Source organism: Sphaerodactylus townsendi, linkage group LG12, assembly GCF_021028975.2.
Source record: "Sphaerodactylus townsendi isolate TG3544 linkage group LG12, MPM_Stown_v2.3, whole genome shotgun sequence".
Lineage (NCBI taxonomy): Eukaryota > Metazoa > Chordata > Lepidosauria > Squamata > Sphaerodactylidae > Sphaerodactylus > Sphaerodactylus townsendi.
The window spans coordinates 42,577,841-42,598,911 of record NC_059436.1 but is presented as its reverse complement, the minus strand read 5'-3'; the positions used below and the strand labels follow the sequence as shown (position 1 = coordinate 42,598,911).

The window sequence follows — 21,071 nt, the reverse complement described above, 5'->3', positions numbered from 1 at the left end:
AAATAAGGCGTTTTCAAACCACTCTCACAACTGTTTGCAAGTGGATTTTGCTATTCCGCACAGCTTTAAAGAGCGCTGAAAGCAGTTTGAAAGTGCATTATTCTGCATGTGCGGAATGAGTCTCAGTTTACACAGCCAAAAAAAATGCACTGAGCATGGCCCACAGTAAGAGCTGAGAGCCAGCGTGGTGTGGTGGTTAAGAGCAGATGGATTCTAATCTGGAGAATCACATTTGATTCCCTACTCCTCCACCTGAGTGGCAGAGGCCTATCTGGTGAACCAGATGTGTTTCCGCACTCCCACATTCCTGCTGAGTGACCTTGGGGTAGTCACAGTTCTTTGGAACTCTCTCAGCCCCACTACCTCACAATTTGTCTGCTGTGGGGAGAGGAAGGGAAAGGAGTTTGTAAGCCACTTTGAGTCTCCTTACAGGAGAGAAAGGTGGGGTACAAATCCAAACACTTCTTCTACAACTTGAACACTTTAGTGGAACCCAAATTCCAAATGAGTCATCCAGAGGCAAACCACCCAGAAAGTTATCTGGGGTTATATTCTTAGGTAACTGTATTTACATAAACATAGGCCTGCCCTTTAGGTGCTACACAGTTTAACATCACTGTATCAATTTGAATCCATCAAATAGTATCATATTTGTACATTTCAACAGTAGCAGACTAAGCTAGTTGGTGTCCAGTTAATGCACTTAACTCATTCTAAAACTTCAATGGCTAGTTTTAATAAAGCCAGAGGTGGGATCCAGCAGGTTCCCACAGGTTCCTGAGAGTAGGTTACTAATTATTTGTGTGTGTTGAGAGGGGGTTACTAATTGGTGATTTTGCCACGTGATTTTTGCCTTAGTTACGCCCCTCCTCTCAGCAGTAGCGCGCAGAACTTGAAGCAGTCTAGTAGGAGGTGCACCGGCGTGCGTGGCAGCCTGCGCCTGCGTGCATTCGTTTCCCGCCCAAGAACCGGCGCAGCGGCTGCGTCCTTGCCACAGCCCCGCCCAGGAATGCCCAGCCACGCCCCCGTCATGCCCCGCCCAGCCCCATTGGCGTTATGTCACAGTTTGAATCCCACTACCATGGGAACCTGTTACTAAAATTTTTCGATCCCACCACTGAATAAAGCATCTCAAAGGACAAAAACTGGCACAAAATTGAGACATTTATTTATCAGGGTAAGGGACCTGTTCACACAGTAGCCTTGGTAAATAAGAACATATGCAAGACAAAATTTTGGCTGCTTATATGGTTGATTGGGAGCTGGTTCTGTGATGCAGCTTATTTTTTTGCTTTGTTATGCTGCTATGTTTACAGCAACAGATTTCCATGTTACAATTCCCAGCTCAGCTAAATAAACTGTGAACATACAGTTTCTAAGTCCAGTTAATAAAACTTTCCTTTTCTTTATTGCCATGCTCGATAGCTTCTATTGCCAATATTATTTTCTTCCCTATTTCCCAAAGGCAGCAGAAACAGACAGTTTCCCATCAGGCATAACAGACCGTAACTTCATCTCCAACCTTGGGTTGACCTGTAATCACTGATGTATTGAAACACAAGTGTCTGTATTCTAAAATTTAATAAGCATAATGAACAATACCATTTTATATGTTCAGTTTGCCATACAAAACAAGCAACTCTGAAGTTACTTTTTAGGGCTATGCATGTAGTTTACCCGGGCCTTTGAAATAAATGGATAGTGTCCAATATATTTCATCACTCTATTAACCATCACATCGGATGGTCTTGTGCCTATCAGACTGGTGATGAAACATGACCATCCACAGACAAAGGCTCATTCCGCACATGCAGAATAATGCACTTTCAAACTGCTTTCAGTGCTCTTTGAAGCTGTGCGGAATGGCAAAATCCACTTGCAAACAGTTGTGAAAGTGGTTTGAAAATGCATTATTTTGCGTGTGCGGAAGGGGCCATAGTAAGGGTTATGCTTAATCCAGGCAACTCCTCAGTTATGCAGAAAAATAGTACATGGTAAAAAAGAGGAGGAAAGAGGAGGGGAAAAACACTCAAAATGGTCTAAGGAGAATAATCTCATTGCTCTGTACAAGGCAGGGAATGTTGAGGTCAGTTCAGTGTCAGTTGATGGAAAAACAAAGGGAAAGTGAGTGTGTGAGTGTGGAATTGACCTCTTCAGCCCTTGAGACCTTAGAGAAGGAAGAGATTTGAATCAAGGGAGAATGTCCACATTGTTTGCTGCTTGGGTTTCATTGTGGGGCCTCATTATGTTCCTGAAGTAGAAAAAGAACAATCTATGTCATGTCCTTAATAAAGAAAAATATACAAATGTTCAGTTTTGATAAGAAAGTAACAATTGCATATTATTTTGTCTGTAAGAGAAAAAACTTGAGGAGCAAAACACACACATACACACACACACACACACACACACTGTCTGGCGACATTATATCTCCTGAAGAATCCCTAAGAAGCAGAATCTTCTTTCTTTATCTTCACATCCTTATGATGCAATTGTCCTCCCTTCTTGTCTATCAAACAAGACAAGCAGTCTTTTCCCCCCAAACTTCACAGTGTGATTCTAAGCTGAGTTATGCTCTTCTAAAGTTCCAGGTGTGCCTGAACAGATCTCAGAAAGTACACAATGCCCCTTCCGCCCCTGCAGAATAATGCACTTTCAATCCACTTTCACAACTGTTTGCAAGTGGATTCTGCTCTTCCGCACAGTAAAATTCAGCTGCAATGTGCACTGAAAGTGGATTGAAAGTGCATTATTCTGCATGTGTGGAAGGGGTCAAGATTAACCCTAGTTAGTATTTGGTAATATCAGAGGTTGGTATGCAGACTGCTTCTGCTCATCTCTTTCCTTGAAACCCCTACAGGTTCCCATAGGTTGACCAGTGGCTAAAAAAAGGCCACTAAAGTGAACGTTCTTACAAGTTTGCACCTCTGTTTCGTATTGCACCATCAATTGACCATACAATGAACATGGCCATGTTTGGTTGTGGCAATTTTCAACACCAGCTCAAAATACTCTTAAGGTCCAATCCAGAGGGGAGGGGTAATCATTGGTGCAGGCCAGCACCAGCAGATCTGCCTTTCCTGGGGCACTTATCCAGGTGGGGGGGCAGTCATACCAGTGGGCAAGTGCTATGGCTCTCCAGGACAGCCAAACACATTGCTTCTGCATTGCTGCCAGGCAATGGGCATATCCCAGTGGGCGTACAAAGCCCACTGGGATATGGGATTCTGGGATTCTGCTTCCCTGTACCACTGGAAAGTTCTCTGACGGTGCCAAGGTAACCAGCTGGGGTACTGCACCTGGTTGCCCAGGGCTGTGGATTGGGCTGATATTTTCCCAGGCATTTTAAGAATGGTTTTACTACCACTGAGAGCAAATATGGTGTAGTGGAACAGGTGGAATATAATCAGGTGGAATATAATCTGGAGAACCAGGAGAACTCTTATTTGGTGAACTGGATTTGCTTCCTCGCTCCTACATATAAAGCCTTCTGGGTGACCCTGGGTCTGTCATAGTTCTCTCTAAATCCAACCCCCCTCCTCCTCCTCCTCCTCCTCCTCCTCCTCCTCCTCCTCCTCGTTGTCATCTTCGTCGTCGTCATCGCCTTCTTCTTCTTCTTCTTCTTCTTCTTCTTCTTCTTCTTCTTCTTCTTCTTCTTCTTCTTCTTCTTCTTCTTCTTCAATGGGGCAGGATGGGGATAATTAGTATTATTTTAAACATTTATTATTGCTTTCTGCCAAAATGTCTTATTGGGAACAGTTAGGTATTCCACTGAATCTACTGCTTTTTGATGATCTCTGCTTTGGGGTTTTATTTTATTTTAAAAGCTAGCTTGTGAGCATCTAATTGAGAAAGTGAGGCAGAAATACCCTGAATAAATAAACAACCCAAAGAGTAAACAACTGATTCAAACTGGCTAAGCTGCAAAGCTGACGTTGATTTGACGTGTTTCTCAGTTTTTCCGTCCATTGGAGGTAGCTGGGAGAATTTGGGGGGGAAAAAAACTTGCAGTGGCTGTCACCTGCCAACAGCTGTCTTGTGAACTGAGTGCAGCACATGGCAAAGCGGACAGAAAAAGTATGTCGCCACACAGCCATCTGCAGTAAAGATTCAGTTGATCCATATTCCACTGTGCACAGAGGGCTGGGGGAATTAGTTCTTAATAGGACCGTCTCTCACCCTATAGTGCAGGGGTTGAAAGGTATACAAACAGTGCATCCTTCAAGGCTGTCCTCCCTAGAGATCCTGGTTTCATAACAAGGATAGCTTTCAGGTCCTGAACTACTGCGTGCACAAATACACACACACACACACACACACACACACACACAGAGTGAGTGAGTGAGAGAGAGAGAGAGAGAGAGAGAATCACTGTGACCAGCTTTTTTTTCCTACTGAAGGGATGCACATAGCCTCCTATGGTTGTTGAGATATAGGTTCATTTTTAACAATAACTTTCATTTTGCCTTGGAGTGAAGAAACATCGCTGTGCCAACTGTGCCCTGTGACTCCTGCCAGTTGCCAGCAATTTAATTGGGCACTCTATGAAGTCGGGACAGACGTAAACAAAAAGCAGTACTTCCTCTTCTTCACATTAACGCAGAATTTGTGACATTTCTTCCATGAGATTTAATTATATATGTTGGCTAAATGGACCCTATAGAGTCTGTAGAGGCCGTGTGTCTCCATGAATGCCAACTGTTCAGGAACAAGGTTAGCACTGATGCTTTGTTTGTGGGTCTTTGGGCCATTGTTGGTCAGTATGGGAAACACAACTAGATGGGCCTGCAGTCTGATCCAGCAGGTTTCTTCTCATATTCATAAAACAATGCTTAAAGCAGGAATATGTATGAGTTAAAAAGCAGATTATGACAAAGCCATTTTTAAAATTAAAAATTAGGTGAAAGTACATCATGAAATCCAACCTTAAAAATCACTGAATGGGTTGATTTTGAATCATGAACGCATTTCCAAATGTTTAAGAGATATGCTGGTTGCTATTCAAACGGTGTCCTTAAATGTTGTCTGCACAGACTTTGGTTGGTCATCTTTCAAAGATGGACAGCAGGTCTAGGCTGGAGTTCCCATCTAGAGGACTGTTCTGCTGCTAAAGCAGCTTCTGTCCTGCAAAGCTTTTCTTGACTACTTTTGTAGTCAAGAGCGAAGCTCTACTTTGAGGCTGCAACTCAAGTCTTGCAAAGAAGCGGAAAAGGAAAGGAATCAGGCTGGTTTGCGAAACCGGCTGTCTCTTTGAAAAACAAAGAAGCTCAAGACCTGAAGAAATAGCCTCTGGCAGTACTTTGGCAAAAGGAAGTTCATTTCAGCGGATTGCATCAGGAATTTACATAAAGAGAAGAACAGGGACAAGTGGGGAGGGGGGGAGGTTGGTGCCTGGAGTGAATTCTCAGGAGTCTTTCCCATCTGCGCAGACCAAGTTAATGACCTAATTCCCCTCCCTTCCTGGACAACGCCACAACCTGTTCTAATGTTTTCAGCAAGCAAAATGCGGATTCACTCCCTGCTGACACATTGACTTCCTCCTTCTGGGCTTCCCCCCCCCCACCTCAAAGCTCCACATTATGCAGTCAGCCCCTCCCAACTGTCCTTTGTTCCACACATTTGTCATGGGGGTTTCTGGGAATGTATGCTACGCATTACATGCACACATGTTCCCACTGCTCTGCAACCTGTCCCTCCCCATTCGACGTCTGTCCCTGCCTGCCTTTTCGACATAACACGGAACTCTCTTTACATCAAGTTGTGCAAATGAAGGGCAGGTCACTATTGATTTTCCAACAAGGGAAGGGTCTCTGCCAAGGACTGGCTGAACGTTAAAGTAGATAGTGCTGGTTCTAGAGCCCCAGAACTAAACAGACTTTTAAAAACAGGTGGAATATAATCTGGAGAACCAGGTTTGATTCCCCACTCCTCCATCTAAGCAGTGGACTCTTATTTGGTGAACTGAATTTGTTTCCTCGGTCCTATATGTAGGAATCAAGTTCCTACATATAAAGCCTTCTGGGTGACCCTGGGTCTGTCATAGTTCTCTCTAAATCCACCCCCCCCCTCCTCCTCCTCCTCCTCCTCCTCCTCCTCCTCCTCCTTCTTCTTCTTCTTCTTCTTCTTCTTCTTCTTCAATGGGGAAGGATGGGGATAATTAGTATTATTTTAAACATTTATTATTGCTTTCTGCCAAAATGTCATAAAAACAGACCTGTGGGATCAGGCCCAGCATACACTTAATTTAGGCTGACCCATTTGTCCAGGTCAGGAAGGCAACTTTCTGGCAGTCTGGCCCACTCCCACCCTTACACTTGGGTTGGTGGGGGGAAGGCAGAAATAGCATTGCATGACATGTCAATGTCACTTCTGGGTTTTCGGCCAGAAGCTGGGTTTTCGGCCAGAAGAGTAGTAGGATATTGACAAGCTGGAGGGTGTCCAGAGGAGGGCAATCAAAGTAGTAAACGGTTGGAATCCATGCCCTATAAGGAAAGTTAGGGTGCTGGGCATGTTTAGTCTAGAGAAGAAAATGTTAAGCGGTGATACGATAGCCCTAACGTTTAAATATTTGAAAGGATTCTATGTTGATGATGGAACAAACTTGTTTCCTGCTGTTCTAAAGACTTAATAATGGATGCAAATTATGAGAAAAGAGATTCCACCTTAACATTAGGAAGAACTTTCTGATGGCAAGGGCTGTTCGGCAGTAGAATACACTGTCTTGGAGTATATTCCAAGGGTGGTGGAATCTCCTTCTTAGGAGGTTTTTAAACAGAGGCTGAATGGCCGTTTGTCAAGGATGCTTTGATTGTGTGTTCCTGCATGGCAGGAGGTTAGACTTGATGGCCCTTGTGGTCTCCCCCAACTTTATGATTCTATGAGCTATCCGCATGTTAGGCAACCTTCTGGAATGCCTTCAAAATTCTATGGTAATGCCATAGAGTTTGGGGAGAATTTCAAAACATCACCTGACTTGTAATGTTATTTCTGCCTTGCATCTCACCTCCAAAGCTCTTGGAGGTATGAGGAGATTGGCAACACTAATTTCATTCAGCATTCTATTTCTTACAGAGATCAAACCAGATGCCTTAGAGGCTCTCGGGCAGGGAAACTGGCCCGTTCCACACCACAACGGAGCGGGGGTGCGTCGGCATAAACAATGCCGATGCACCCCCCTTGAGACCGTTTGCATGGATGGTCCCGGGAGGGCAGCAGGCGTTGGCGCAGAGGCCAGGGGACATGTCTCCTGGCTTCCGGCTCATCGCAGAGGCCAGGGGACATGCCCCCGCAGCCTGGAGTGATGGCTCTGAAGTGGCAGGCCAGGGGGGCATGTCCCCTGGCCTCTGTGGTGAGCCGGAAGCAGGAGATGAGTAGGCGTTCAGGAACGGTGCAGGGAAAATGACGCCTTCCAGCCGCTGCCGTTTGCACAGTGCTGCCGTCTTCGCGCCGCTCGTGGGTTGCAAGGCCGGCGCTGCTGCTATGCAGCGGCGGTGGCCGTGCGAACCCCTCCCAAGGGACGCTGTTTTTAGCGTCCCTGGGGTGCTACCGCCGATAGCGGGGAAAGAGACCAGAAGCTCAAAACCACTGTTTGTCATCCCCCATCGGTGGTATGCATTATTGGCAAAGAAGCAAGTCCTTTTGTATGACCTGAACCTGCTGCCCATCTACTTCAGTGACCGTCTCCCAAGTTCCCAGGACAAGAAAGGAAGAAAAAGGGCTGTCTCAATTTCCCCCACTCCCTGCATAATTGTATAAAGTTATATCATGCCTCCCCTCAATTGTACTTTCCTTCTTAACTAAGCACCCCACAAAAAATGTGTTAACTTTTATTAAGGAATGTGATATCAACCCTCAGTCATTTGGGTTGTCTATACCTTCCCCAGTTTCACAAAGACCTTTTTCCGAAACGACAAGCTGTTCGTTGCAACATGTAGACCCCTAAGCTGTGAACAAACCTGCCCCTTTCAAATAAGAGGACTTTTCCAGGTTACATTGCATGCACTTATATTTGTGCATGTGTGAATGCACACAGAGGTGCTTCAGTTTTGTATCTAGAAATAACTACCGTATATACTCATGTATAAGTCGAGGCACCTAATTTTACCACAAAAACTGGGAAAACTTATTGACTCGCATATAAGTCGAGGGTGGGAAATGCAGCATCAATTGAGGCATCAGTAGGTTAAATGTTTTTGAATATTTATTTCAAAGAAAAACAGTAAACTGGCTCTGTAAGTGGAAAAGAGGGTCAACAAGAACAATATGGTCTCAACAATAACTTTAAAAGTACAAAAACCTTAGCTCAACCAGCAACCAAGCTAAATCACAAGAGTTAAAATCCTTCAAAACTGGATTCCTCATCATCATCTGTATGTCCAAATGTAACCCAACTTAGATTTTAAGAAGGATATTATCAGAAATGAAAAATCTATTAGCTTCCATTGTAAACAATGGGGGATGGGGCATCCTCTTTGGGGGTCAATGACTTTGGCTCCCCAGACCCAAACTTCACCAAACCTGGCTGGTATCATAAAGAGACTCTCCTGATGAGACCAGCCAGGTTTGGTAAAGTTTGGTTCAGAGGGTCCAAAGTTATGGACCCTCAAAAGGGTAGCCCCATCTACTAATAGCTCCCATTGAAAACAATGGGGAATGGGGGCACCTCCTTTGGGGGTCCATAACTTTCGACCCCCTGAACCAAACTTTACCAAACTTGGCAGGTATCATCAGGAGAGTCTTCTGAGGGTACCCTGAAATGTTGGTGCCTCTAGCATAAAACTGCACCCTCTGCTGGCTGGCAAAGTAAAAACACACAAAAATTTTAATGACCCGCATATAAGTCGAGGGGAGCTTTTTCAGCATTAAAAATGTGCTGAAAAATTTGACTTATACATGAGTATATACGGTACCCTGGAAAAACGAGGGTCCTGATGGTATGCACTGATACACTGATGAGGAGTAAATGCACATGTAGTTGCAAGCATGTTTCAAGACCTACATACACAATCTGCATTTGTACAGCAAGTACACCTGGGAAGCTAGGCCACTAGAGAAACATGCTAATGCCTGCTCCCTTGATTCTGCAAATGTGTCCACAGTTCACAAACACAGCTCATCTCCTTTGGGCAATTTGTTATTCATGACTCCCACATCTGGCCCCACTCATTTATAGAACTGATCTAATTTACACAATGGTGTCATCTTGAAGCTTAGAAAGCACAAAGGCAAAGCTGAACTCTTTGCTACCTGGTGAGCAGGTAGAAGGAACTAGAGATGAAGTCCATCGGTCCTTCTCCACTCCCTGTACTCAAAATGTCCACCAGTGAACATTCAGTTCGAATCAAGTTCCAAAATCCCTCCTCTGAAGGAGTGTTTTTCACAACATGAGAAGGAAGCAAGATGTATACTGGTTCCTTTGTAACCATGCTGGTTTTCCATCCAGAAAGGAAACTGTCCATGCATGTTCTTCTGCAGCAATGGCTGTTCCAGACATCCTCCCACGGTGGAAAATGTTACACTGGGATATGCTCTGAGGTTTACAAGGGAGGGATCAAAGTGCTTCAGAATATAATGAGATATTGGAGGGTTCACTGTCAGCAGAGGACGAGGCTGGAGGAAGGAGATTCCCCAACAAGACAAATAAACACAGATATTTAATCCACGCTCTCCCAAGGTCAGCTCAAGCAAGCAGATGCTTGTGACAAGCTATGCACATCTGAAGTTTTGCTTGGAAAGAACCAAGCACAGATGCCTCTCGGAGGCTGAGATGATTCACAGACATTTTAACATGGTCGTACTTGGTTAGAGGGACGAATGGAGGGAAGTCCCAGGAAGGACAAGATCCTGAAACAGCTGGAACAAAAGATACCTGTAGGAACGTAAGTCAGTCCTATGCAGCCCCAGGCCAGCCTGATCTTGTCAGATCTCAGAAGCTAAGGAGGGTTGACCCTGTGAAGTGTTTGGATGGTAGAACTCCAAGGAATGCTACAGTCCTGACACAAGCATGAAAAACCACCTCTGGAGGTCTCTTGAATGAAAACCCCATGGGGCCACCAGAAGTCAGTTGTGACTTAACAGGAAAAAAAAGAACAGAGATGGCATATCTTCTCCAGCATGCTGACTCTCACAGTGGCCAACTGCGCCAGAAAGCCCACAGGTAGGGCATGCAGGTCAAAGCCTCCCATTCATTGTCATGCTCCTGCAAGTAAGAGCCTCTTGGCGCAGAGTGGTGAATTGCAGGACTGCAGTCAAAGCGTTGCTCATGACCTGAGTTCAGTCCTGAGGGAAGTCAGTTTCGGGTATCTGGGCCAAGTCTGACTCAGCCACCCAACTTTCTGAGGTTGGTAAAATGAGCAGCCACCTTGCTGGAGGCAAAGTGTAAACAGGTGGGAAAGGCAATAACAAACCATCCCTGAAACATTGTCTGCCTAGTAAACGTTGTGATGTTATTTCACTCCAGGGGTCAGTAATTACCTGGTGTTTGCACTGTGGACTACCTTTATGAATGAGATTTAGATGCCTACTGGCTTATCATTTGCCTAGGATTCACTTCAGCTAGTGGCCATCCCTGTGTCCTGTGCTACTTAGTCTAGGAAAACAAACATGGATCACAAACATATTGATGGCTGTCACCTGAGGAGGTTTGGCACATCCCCCTTCAAAGCAAGCCCTGACCTCAAGCATGGAAGAGACCTGGAAGGGTGATAGGAATGAGTGATTGCTCTCTATTTTGTTTCTTTTTATAGCACCTGTTCACGCTTCCGTTTTTATTTCACTCCTGGTTTTGTGGGCCTGTTTCTCTGCGTGGGCATACTGGCATCATTTTTATATGTGCATCGCTGGATATTTTCCTGTCCAATATGTGTCCTGTAAACATATAACTGGCATATAAGGATGATGTACTGATGCACAAATAATACCGAAAGATTTTATGGGAAAGATCTGGCACAAGTAAACAGGAAATGGTGCTAAAGAAAGAATTGTGGGTTCCATTTGGAGAGGGGAGAAGTGGCAATTGGGATGGGGATTTTAGGGGTGGGGGTGGAAACCGCAGGGATGAGCAATTCATAGTCATCCCCAGTGTGTGTGTGTATGTGTGTTTCTGCCAGTGTTTACATGAGGAACAGAGAGACAGGAGGGTGGCTATCATTAGAGACCATCAGAATGTTCCACTCTGGCCTCTGTGAGCAATCTGTGCACCAGAAACAGATGGGAGGCTATTCTGCACTCACTTGGAAAAACCATGGCAGCAAAGCAGGGGGAGCTTAGAGGGGAATTAACAGCTTCTTGGAATCCAGTGGGAATATTCCTCAGCTCAATGGAGCACTTTTAAGATGAAGGATATACATACTGAACCTCTGTAATATTTTTTTCAAGATAAGGACATTCCCCTGCGCAAGGACCGGTTCATTACTGACCCATGGGTTGACATCACATCATGATGTTTTACTAGGCAGACTTTGTTTACGGGGTCATCCCCAGTCATCCGCATTTTTTCATTCTCTGTTTTACATGCACACTGAATTTCACTTATCAAATATACATTTTAAGAAGAAGAAAAGTTTGGATTTATACCCCACTTTTCTCTCCTGGAAGGAAACTCCAGATGGCTTACAAGCTCCTTTCCCCTCCTCTCCCCACAACAGACATCTTGTGAGGCAGCTGGGGCTGAGAGAGTTCCGAAGAACTGTGACTAGCCCAAGGTCACTCAGCTGGAATGTAGGAGTGTGGGAACACATCTAGTTCACCAGATAAGCCTCCGCCGCTCAGGCGGAGGAGTGGGGAATCAAACCTGGTTCTCCAGATTAGAATCCACGTGCTCTTAACCACTACACCATGCTGCTCTTAACCACCACACCACATTATGTATGCATCAATAAACCATACACCTACCCATCTCATTTGATAATCTGGACAGAAAGGGGCTGTGGTTCAGTGATAGAGCATTTGCTTTGTACGTAGTTCAATTTTCAGGTTCATTTTTCAGCAACTCCAATTAAAACATCAGGTGATGTGAAATACCTCTCGGCCTGAGATGCAGGAGAGCTACTGCAAGTCAGAGCAAGACAACGTTATCTTTGACAAATCAACTGAAAGACACAGTGCAAAGCACACTTCATGTGTTCATATATGGACTGATTTCTATGAACCCCGCCCCCCTTCCCACAAGATTCCTGGGCACCATCATTGGCCTAGCTTAAAATCTCCATTTCACTGCTACCCAGCCTTTTCATCAACAGACCCACCTTGTTTAGACATCTAAAGGTCTTTCTCAAATGATTCTGCCCCTTTTCCTTGCTGCCTCTTATGTCTCGACTTTCATCCCAGAACACCTTGGCCTTAAAGCCTTTAGCACAACCAAATGAAATGACATATAAGGAGGTATAGCGGAAATGGATGTGGCTTGCTGACCCCTGTCCTCAACTCCTCTTCCCTTGCTCATTTTTATGCGCCAAAGCTTTTGGAGAAAAAAAGCTGCCCCATTTTTCGCTCCAAAGCACTGCACCCATTCATGATCCTCCCGATATAGCTATAGAGATGATCATTATATTACACTGAAAAAGGTAGATACGTTGGGACTCTTTTTCCCCTCAGAATGTGGGCCTCTCAATTCTGTTAGAAGTATCTCCTGCCCTTGCTAAAAATCCATTGGGTTATGTGCGGTCTCCATCATAATGGACAAGGGTTCTCTGAACAACAGCAGAACTATTTTGGGCGCTATCCGTCCTATTACTAGAGTGATGAAATATTGTCAGATTTACTGTTCAAGTATTCACACCCAGTCCTTTTTCTGTCCCTGCAAAAAAAGGGGGGGAAAGGGGGGAAGGCTTGCAAACTGGTTGTGTTTCCACATTCGGTTCTCCGGACTGTGTGCTCAGTTTGCTTGCCTCCCCAAGGCACGTCCCAGTTTGTGAGGAAGGGCCCCCCACTGAAGGACAGACTGCTGATATGGGATGTTTGGTGTACCTCTGCAATCAGAAGTACGTGTTTGTTTGGCTGTCCCCCCCTCCCACAAAAAAGTATTCAAATGCTGCACAGATGATTCATAGCTGGATTGCCAAAAGCCTGTGAGGCAAGAAGGCCTCCTCCCGTTGTGCAGTGAGGCAACTTCAGTGGGCTGCTCCTTGCTTGAGGAAGCAAATGTCCTAGCATTGACAACAGAAACCCATTTAATTATGTTTTGTGGAAAAGAACGAATGTCTAAAACTCATCTGTGCATGATCTTGAGATCCGAGCAAAGATGTCTGCCCGTGCCATTGGCCACAGTGTGTGGTTATCCCCCTCCACAATTCGCACGGCCAATTGTTTGCTCAATTTAACAATGTGGTGTTTCCTTTCTAAAGCATTTGTCTTCGCTTAAATTAAGACAGCAGAAAGCTTCATAAGCATTCAAGTGGTGGCAGCTCTGGGAATCCGGGCTGGGTCAAGAGGTCACAGACATTAAAAGGAAATAGGATTTTGTTTGCCCTTAATGGAGGGGACCTTATCCCCTCTAGATCTCTGGCAGAAGGCCTTGCTCCCTGCCATTGACTGGGAAGGGCTGGGTGGAATGGTCTTTGTTGAGCCTCAAAGGCACTCCTGGGTCAGCTGCAGGGCAAGCAGATTAACACATTCCCTCCTCCAGCTGGCTCCCCACAACTGCCTTCCGGTCCCTGCCAAAACAGCAACACAGCCTGCCTGGTTCATCTTTGGTGGGTCGATCTTGAGCCTTGAAAGTAGGTAGGTAAGAACATAAGAACTAGCCTGCTGGATCAGACCAGAGTCCATCTAGTCCAGGTAGACAGACACAGTGTTTGTGTGTGTGCTGTCAAGTCACGGCTGACTTATGATGACCCTGTAAGGTTTTCAATACAAGAGAAGGTTAGAGGTGGTCTGCCATTGCCGGCCGCTGCATGGGCTGAGAGAGTTCTGAGAGAACTGAGACTGGCCCAAGGTCACCCAGTTGGCTTCATGGGAAGGAGTGGGGAAATGAACCCAGTTCTCCAGACTGGGGTCCACTTTTCTTAATCACTACGCCACGCTGGCTGTCTAGAGCTAGTGATAGAGATAAAGATATAGATAACCAGGCCATATAATATCTAAGATAGCATTGGAAGTTATAGTGGACCGCCAATAAAACCTATGTCAATGAAGAGATAGATTTAGCATAAACTGCAAAAGCTATGTTGAGCTGAAAAACAAAAAGACCTATTCCAAAATTGTATATTTTTCATTCTTGGGAACTTTGTTTGTTTGTTTGTTTGTTTGTTTGATTTATAACCCACCCTTCCTGAACAAAGCCCAATAACCACAATTAAACCATACTTAATAAATTAAAACCATAACTAATATTCTAAAAGTGTCATAAAATAATTTGGGAGGCCTGTCACAAAGGGAGGGGGAAATGGAAAAAAATGGGTAACTGGAATTCCATTTAGGGAACGAACAATAAATTCTGAAATGGTTAAAGGACAGAGAGGGAACAAAGCAGGAGGGGGAAACCAGCTAGAAAGTAACCTCAATTTCTGGCCTCGTTGCTGGCCTCAATTGTAGGATATATTGGTATTGTTGACATACAAGTAAAAAAAAGACTGAGAAAAAGACAATCAGAAGTCTTGAAAGAATTGTGAAGATTTAGTCTAGCGAAAGCAAAATGTTACATATGGATGAGCAAACAGTCCCTATTTTGTGATATTCTTATATCTGTTTACATTTTTGTTACTTATTTCAGTGCCACTTTTCAGTGCATGTTTTGTATGTCTGCTTAGATATTATTTGTACATATCCTACAGGTATTGTGCAGAATACCGATTTGCTTCACAAGTAATAACGAAAATTTGCAATTGACAAGAAAATTGTGGGGCAAAAATAAAACATCGCCGGTTCAATTTGTATGAAGGAGAAAGGGGGAAATGTCAGGCCAAAACAGCATGGATGAGAAATCTGAAATTGTCCCTGAATATAACAGGAGAAGAAACCTGGTTTTAATTTATGAAGTATGCTAAAATTATGATTATGATGTAAGCTGCTCTGAGCCTGACTTGTCTGGGAAGGGTGGGTTATAAATCAAATGAATGAATGAAATATCAGACCAAAGCCTTTATAATCATTCCAAATTCTATGGAACTTCATAGTCTCCCTGAAGACATCACAGGGCCATTTCATACAGTCAAATTCCTGATGAGAATATCTGTGTAATGTAAAAATTTGCAAACATGTGTTAGATACAGTCACCCTTTTACATTTCTCGTTTCTTGGAGAGATTCGTTCTCTATTTATGTGCATTGATACCCATGAAGTGGGTTCCAATAGCAACACAACACAATCCACAAAACATGGAAATAATCCATTGAAAGCAATAACCAATCCAAACACTTATAGCAGAGTCCTAAGAATTATACCCTTCAGAGTTTATGGAAGCCATAGGGCTTGTATTGGGGTAACACTGTTTACCATCACACTGCAAGTCCATATACTTTTTGATGCACACTTCAAAAATCCCTGCTGTATACCTTAAGAATGCACAGTGCAGTTCTATGCATGCTTCCTCAGAAGTCAATCTCAAATTGCTCCCAGGCAAATATACTTAAGATTGCAGCCTTACAGCTCAATATGAAGAAAAAGAGGCAATATGGGCAGAGGTGTGGCTCCAGGGGAAAGGGGGGCGACGCACCGGGGGTGGGTGGGATGGGGGCGTTCCAGGACCGGGGCGGAAGACGCACCAGTGCACCAGGTGCTTTCCCACCTTGCTACGCCTCTGGATATGGGGTGGGGAGAGTGGTACAGGCTTGTGCTGACCTGGGTGCCCACCGTGCTGGTTTAAGTAACACTTGTACCAGCAGAGACATCAAACATGCCGGCGGGCAGGCACCACAGAAGCTCCAGGGTGACCAGACCCAAAAAGGCCCACTGCCCCCAGCTATGCCAATGCATGAAGCCATGCCAGCACAGCTCGAGGAAGGTTGGGGGTGTTCCCAAGGGTGGAGCCAAACTTAGTTGGCTTCCACTGGGCTTTCAGCCAGGGACCGGATGCTAAAGGATGAAGGAGATTAACTGGATGTCATCAACATATTGTCTCACTTCCTAATGCTTCCCAGAAACCCATTCAAGACTCTGAAGTCCGTCTTGAAGTGCAGTGGCCAGTCCTGTACACAGGACTTTGTCCCAATGCTCAGAAACATATCTCGCTTTCTGGGATCAGAACCAAATCCTCTGCCAACACAACCAAGTGCAGCCTTGGAATGGATCTTTGTCATTCTTTTTTTTTTTACAGTGAGATCAGCTGTTTAAATACAGCAGCTACTTTGCCTCATTCCAGATGTGGATTTATGACAATGATGGTATTCCTTGGGGGGAAGAGATGTGTGGAAAAAATGCAACTCCATATGTGAAGTTCAGAAAACCGGAGAACAAAACGGTACTTTTAATTATCCCAGAAGAACCTCCCCCCCCCCCCCCAATAAAAATAAACTTCATTATCAGGAATCAGGCTTCCGATACCATAATTCCCATCGTTCTTCGTCAGCATGGCCAATTGGCCATGCTGACAGAGGCTGATGGGAATTGTAGTTCCTGAACATCTGGAGAGCCGCAGGTTCCCTACCCCTGCTCCACACAATGGTGGCAATGGATCATCATTGGGTATTGTGCTGTTGACATGCCGTAGAAATCTTCTGCAACTGCATTTTCCTTTGTGGACAAGGAAATCCACCTGCAAATGACTGCTATAGCCCACGGATCACACAATATCTGCATGGGAAAGCAGTCGCTATATTGCCTCTCTTGTTTGTATGCAAAATAGAGGGCTTTTTTTCATCTGGGACAGAATCCTTCCCTGTGACTGATTTGCATTTCTTGGTCTTCATGCCCAAGCTGAGTTTTAAAGCTGCCCCTTTTCAAGTAGGTGGCAACATTGTGCTGGAATGAAATGATATGTGGAGCTTTTAAAAATGCAGACAGTCCCCCGTCCTCCCCCACCCCTTCTCGACTGGCCTCTTTCGCTCTCTGTTCACTGTTTCCCCCTTTGGAATATCTCCTTTTACATTCCACTCATAAAGCTCTTCAAAGGGCAAGGGGGCTGGATTGGAGAAAGTATGACAAGAATCTGGTTTCTACTCAAGGGTCTCAGACTGGAAAATATCTATCAAGGCTGGGCCCAAGTATCCACACGGCAAAGAATCTGAATAAGAAACCGTTCAGGCACCTGCAAGATCCTCTAAGCTACTGAGTCAAGTTATCTCAAACATTAAAAGTTCAGATCTGTATGTTTTGAATAAGGAAGAAAACAAAGAAGACATAAATCGAAAAGTGGAATAAGCCCAAACTGATGGGTGTGTGTGTGTGTGTGTGTGTGTGTGTGTGCACGCGCGCAACTGCTTAATTCTGTTTGTTTTAATCCATTCTAACAATAACGGTGGACAACCAGCTAAAGATACAGCAAACAAACGAACACGCACACTTGCTGAATTTACACGGAATAAGAGGTAACCTAGAATAAAGTGCTGTTTCCAGAACCAAACCCAAAAAGAGTTTAGATGAAGGTGCAGAATACACTCCCCAGGGAACATCAGTGTCACAAATGAGGTTCGATGTTAAGCAATTGTGAAGTGATGGTCATTGGTGGTCTTCATTCCCTTTATCACCCTTACTGAGGCAATTATGAGATCTGAATAGGTGGTAGCTGATCTGGCAAGAGATCTAGGGTGGAGGAATTTAATATCAGACATCAGTCTAGCAATTAAAATTTATCAAGGCCAATGCCTACAATGTCAAAAAAGAACAACGTTTGCTCTGTTGGATAACAAAGGCCCCTTCCGCACATGCAAAATAATGCGTTTTCAAACCACTTTCACAACTGTTTGCAAGTGGATTTTGCTATTCCGCACAGCTTCAAAGAGCGCTGAAAGCAGTTTGAAAGTGCATTATTCTGCATATGCGGAATGAGCCAAAGTTTAAAGCATGCTCCCCAAATAAGCTAGAAAATGTCTTCAAATCCAAGCTTGTCTTAAGTATTTTATAGTATCTAATATGCTTCAGCTAGCAAGCTCCTTAGAGGATCTTGAACTTGAGACAAAAAATCAGTTTATACTCTATTCTTCCATAGTGCTTTCTGGTGGAAATGTTCAGTTCTCTAGTCAGGTTGCTAAGTATTGTACAATAATGTGCAAGGCATGGCAAATGCATGTCTTGCCCCAGGATGAACTGGGAAGTAAATATCTTTAGTTTATCATCTTCAAATTACCTTTGTAACTATTCAGAATAACCTAAATTTAATCTATTTTTTTTAATTTGCATTGTAAGTTCTTACAGAGCAAATTAGACTCTCAAATGGAGGAAGGTGGGAAGTGACTGTACCACTTTTATTTGTCATACAGTGGGCAGGGGAAATCCTGTACTGGCTATGCTAGACCAGTCTTCACCTGTACACATTTCTCCACAGAAATGAGCGCTTGCAGAACAGAAACAGCAATGGGTTGAAACAGAACCAGGGGAATGACAGCTTACTTTTTTAGTCTTGACAGTTGAAGCACAGCAGTCTCCACCATCGTAGTTGCAAAAGGCTTTGTTGTTGCTGGAATCACAGTAGTTGTCTCCCATGAAAGGCTGAAAGAAGAACACACATGAAGTTGGGACATGCCAAGTCAGACCATTGATCCATCTCAAACCGTACTGTTCAGTTGGCTATGGCTCTGCCAGATCTCAGGCATAAAACAGGTCTTTCCATCTACCTCCAAGCTGAGAGTTTTTAAACTGGAGGTGCTGAGAGGAGCACCTGGGTCCTTTTGCATACGAAGCACGTGTTCTACCCTGCATTGTTATTGTATCATTTTGCTCTGTTGTAAGCACCTTTGGTAGGCCTGACCTGCATAGCCCAGCTCGTCAGATCTCAGAAGCTAGGCAGGGTCAAAGCTGGCAAGTATCTGGATGGGAGACCACCAAGGGTCATGACAATGGCAAACCACCCCGGAAGGGCAAACCACCTCTCGGAATGTCTCTGGCCTCACAAACCCCACTAAAAGTTACCGTACATCAGATGTGACTTGAAGAGCTGGAAAGTAATATTGGAGATTATTTGGTTGAAAGGAAGGGCAGGAATCATTTAAAAAAGGCAGGACTATATTGACTGGGCTCTGGCTGACTGGAACAGCACATGGAGAAAATCCTGGGTATCCTTCTTGAGGTAAGGTGTGAACAACCCGCCCTCAACTTTTACTTGTCATACAGTGGGCAGGGGGAATCCTGTACTGGCTATGCTAGACCAGTCTTCACCTGTACACATCTGATGGTCTTACACTTGACATTTGACCTGTGCACTCCCACACATGCCAGCTGGCTGACCTTGGGCTAGTCACAGCTTTTCAGAGCTCTCTCAGTCCCACCCACCTCACAGGATGTTTGTTGTGATGGGGGAAGGGCAAGGAGATTGTAAGCCCCTTTGAATCTCCTACAGGAGAGAAAGGGGGTTATAAATCCAAACTCCTCCTCCTCCTCCTCCTCCTCCTTCTATGATGACGATGATGACGACAACGACGACGACGATTACTACTACTACTACTACTACTACTACTACTACTACTACTACTACTACTACAAGGGAAGGAGGAGGAAATGGCCGTGGTGCTGGAGCAGAGCTGCACTTCTTCATCACACTACACTGAGGACTCCAGTTTTGAACACCTCTGTAAGCTTGCCTTGCAAGGAAATGTGCATCAGCATGAGGCGGGACAGGTTTCAGGTCAGACTTTTTCCCCCCCGCTGTGTAAATATTTTAAGGCGTTTCCTTTTAAATGTAGCACACTTAAAATCACTATTCCTCTGCCTCCTGTCTGAAGTGGTACAGCAACTACTTTTAGCATTCTTCATGCCGAAATTAATAGACCTGTAGCCTAGGGTCCAGCACTTTATCAGTTCGTCAGCATAGGCCAAATTAGCCATGCTGGTAGGGGCTGATGGAATACAGTTCCTGAACATCTGGAGAGTCGAGAGGTTCCTACTCCCTGTTCTATAGAAGAGATAGGTGGGTTACCGCCTTCCAGGTTATGGATCATAGGTTCTCCATAATCCCCCTGCCAGCATGATGCTTGGCAGGGGATTATCGCGGGAACCGTAGTCCATAACATACCGAGGGGCGCCGACTTGGACCACCTGTGTTCCTAAGAAAGGTAAACCTAGGCCTGGGAGGATGCAGGGCACATGGGTTGCTAGCCATCCTATCTATGACAACTGATCTCCAGAGGGCAGAGATCAGCTGGAGAAAATGGCTGCTTTGGGAGAGGGACTCGATGACATTATATTCCACTGAAGTCCCTCCCTCTCTAAACTCCACTCTCGTTCAGGCTCCCCCCTTCCCCTGCAAATCTCCATGAATGCCCCCAACCCAGAAATGGCAACCCTAGCGCTGATGTGTGTGTGTAGAGGGGAGGGGGGTTGCTCTGGATACCATACCAGATTCGGAGCTGGAGTTCGGACGGGGCAAAACGAATCCAGGTGGAATCAAATGGCTCCGCTTGTCCCTACTTATTGAGATTGTCCATTTGCTAAAAAATTCAGCTAGTGGGCTTCAGGAAGCATTGCTCATTGAGAATGTTGTGAGAACACAGGCTCTCTGTCATCTGCATAGCTGTCCACTGGTGTCCAGGTCTAAAAAGTACTCACACACACACACACACACACACACACACACACACACACACACACACACACACACACACACACACACACACACACACAGCCCTCCAGTCCTATCACATAAAACATAATTTTGTGTTCTCCTATTAAACAACCTTGCAAGGAACTTTTTGCTGCTGTCGTGGCCGATGGGGTCATTTGAAATGTCAGCCCATCGTTACCATCGCGTGACCACCCGAGCTCTCCCCAGTGTCCCCTTTTGTTCTAAATGTAGACACACGTTGTCCTCACCCAGAAGAAACTGTCTCTGGAAAAGGAGCTTAATGTGGTTGGGGTTTTGTTTGCCTCAAGTATCCTAATGGCAGGGCTGGACTCTTTGAAAATAAAATGTGCGGGATGCCTGCCGAACAATTGCTGAGGACGCTGGCCTGTTTTCCTTTTGGAAGAGCCAAGGTCAAGCTCAT

General features: G+C 44.9%; 1 protein-coding gene across 1 annotated transcript in view; it reads right to left on the bottom strand.

The window, feature by feature from the left end:
- Positions 1-21,071, bottom strand: part of PAPPA (pappalysin 1) — a 299,243-nt gene that overhangs the window by 7,821 nt on the left and 270,351 nt on the right. The window contains exon 21 of the mRNA XM_048512627.1: positions 18,484-18,582. Coding sequence (XP_048368584.1) covers positions 18,484-18,582 — 99 coding nt within the window. The remainder of the gene's footprint in view (positions 1-18,483; positions 18,583-21,071) is intronic.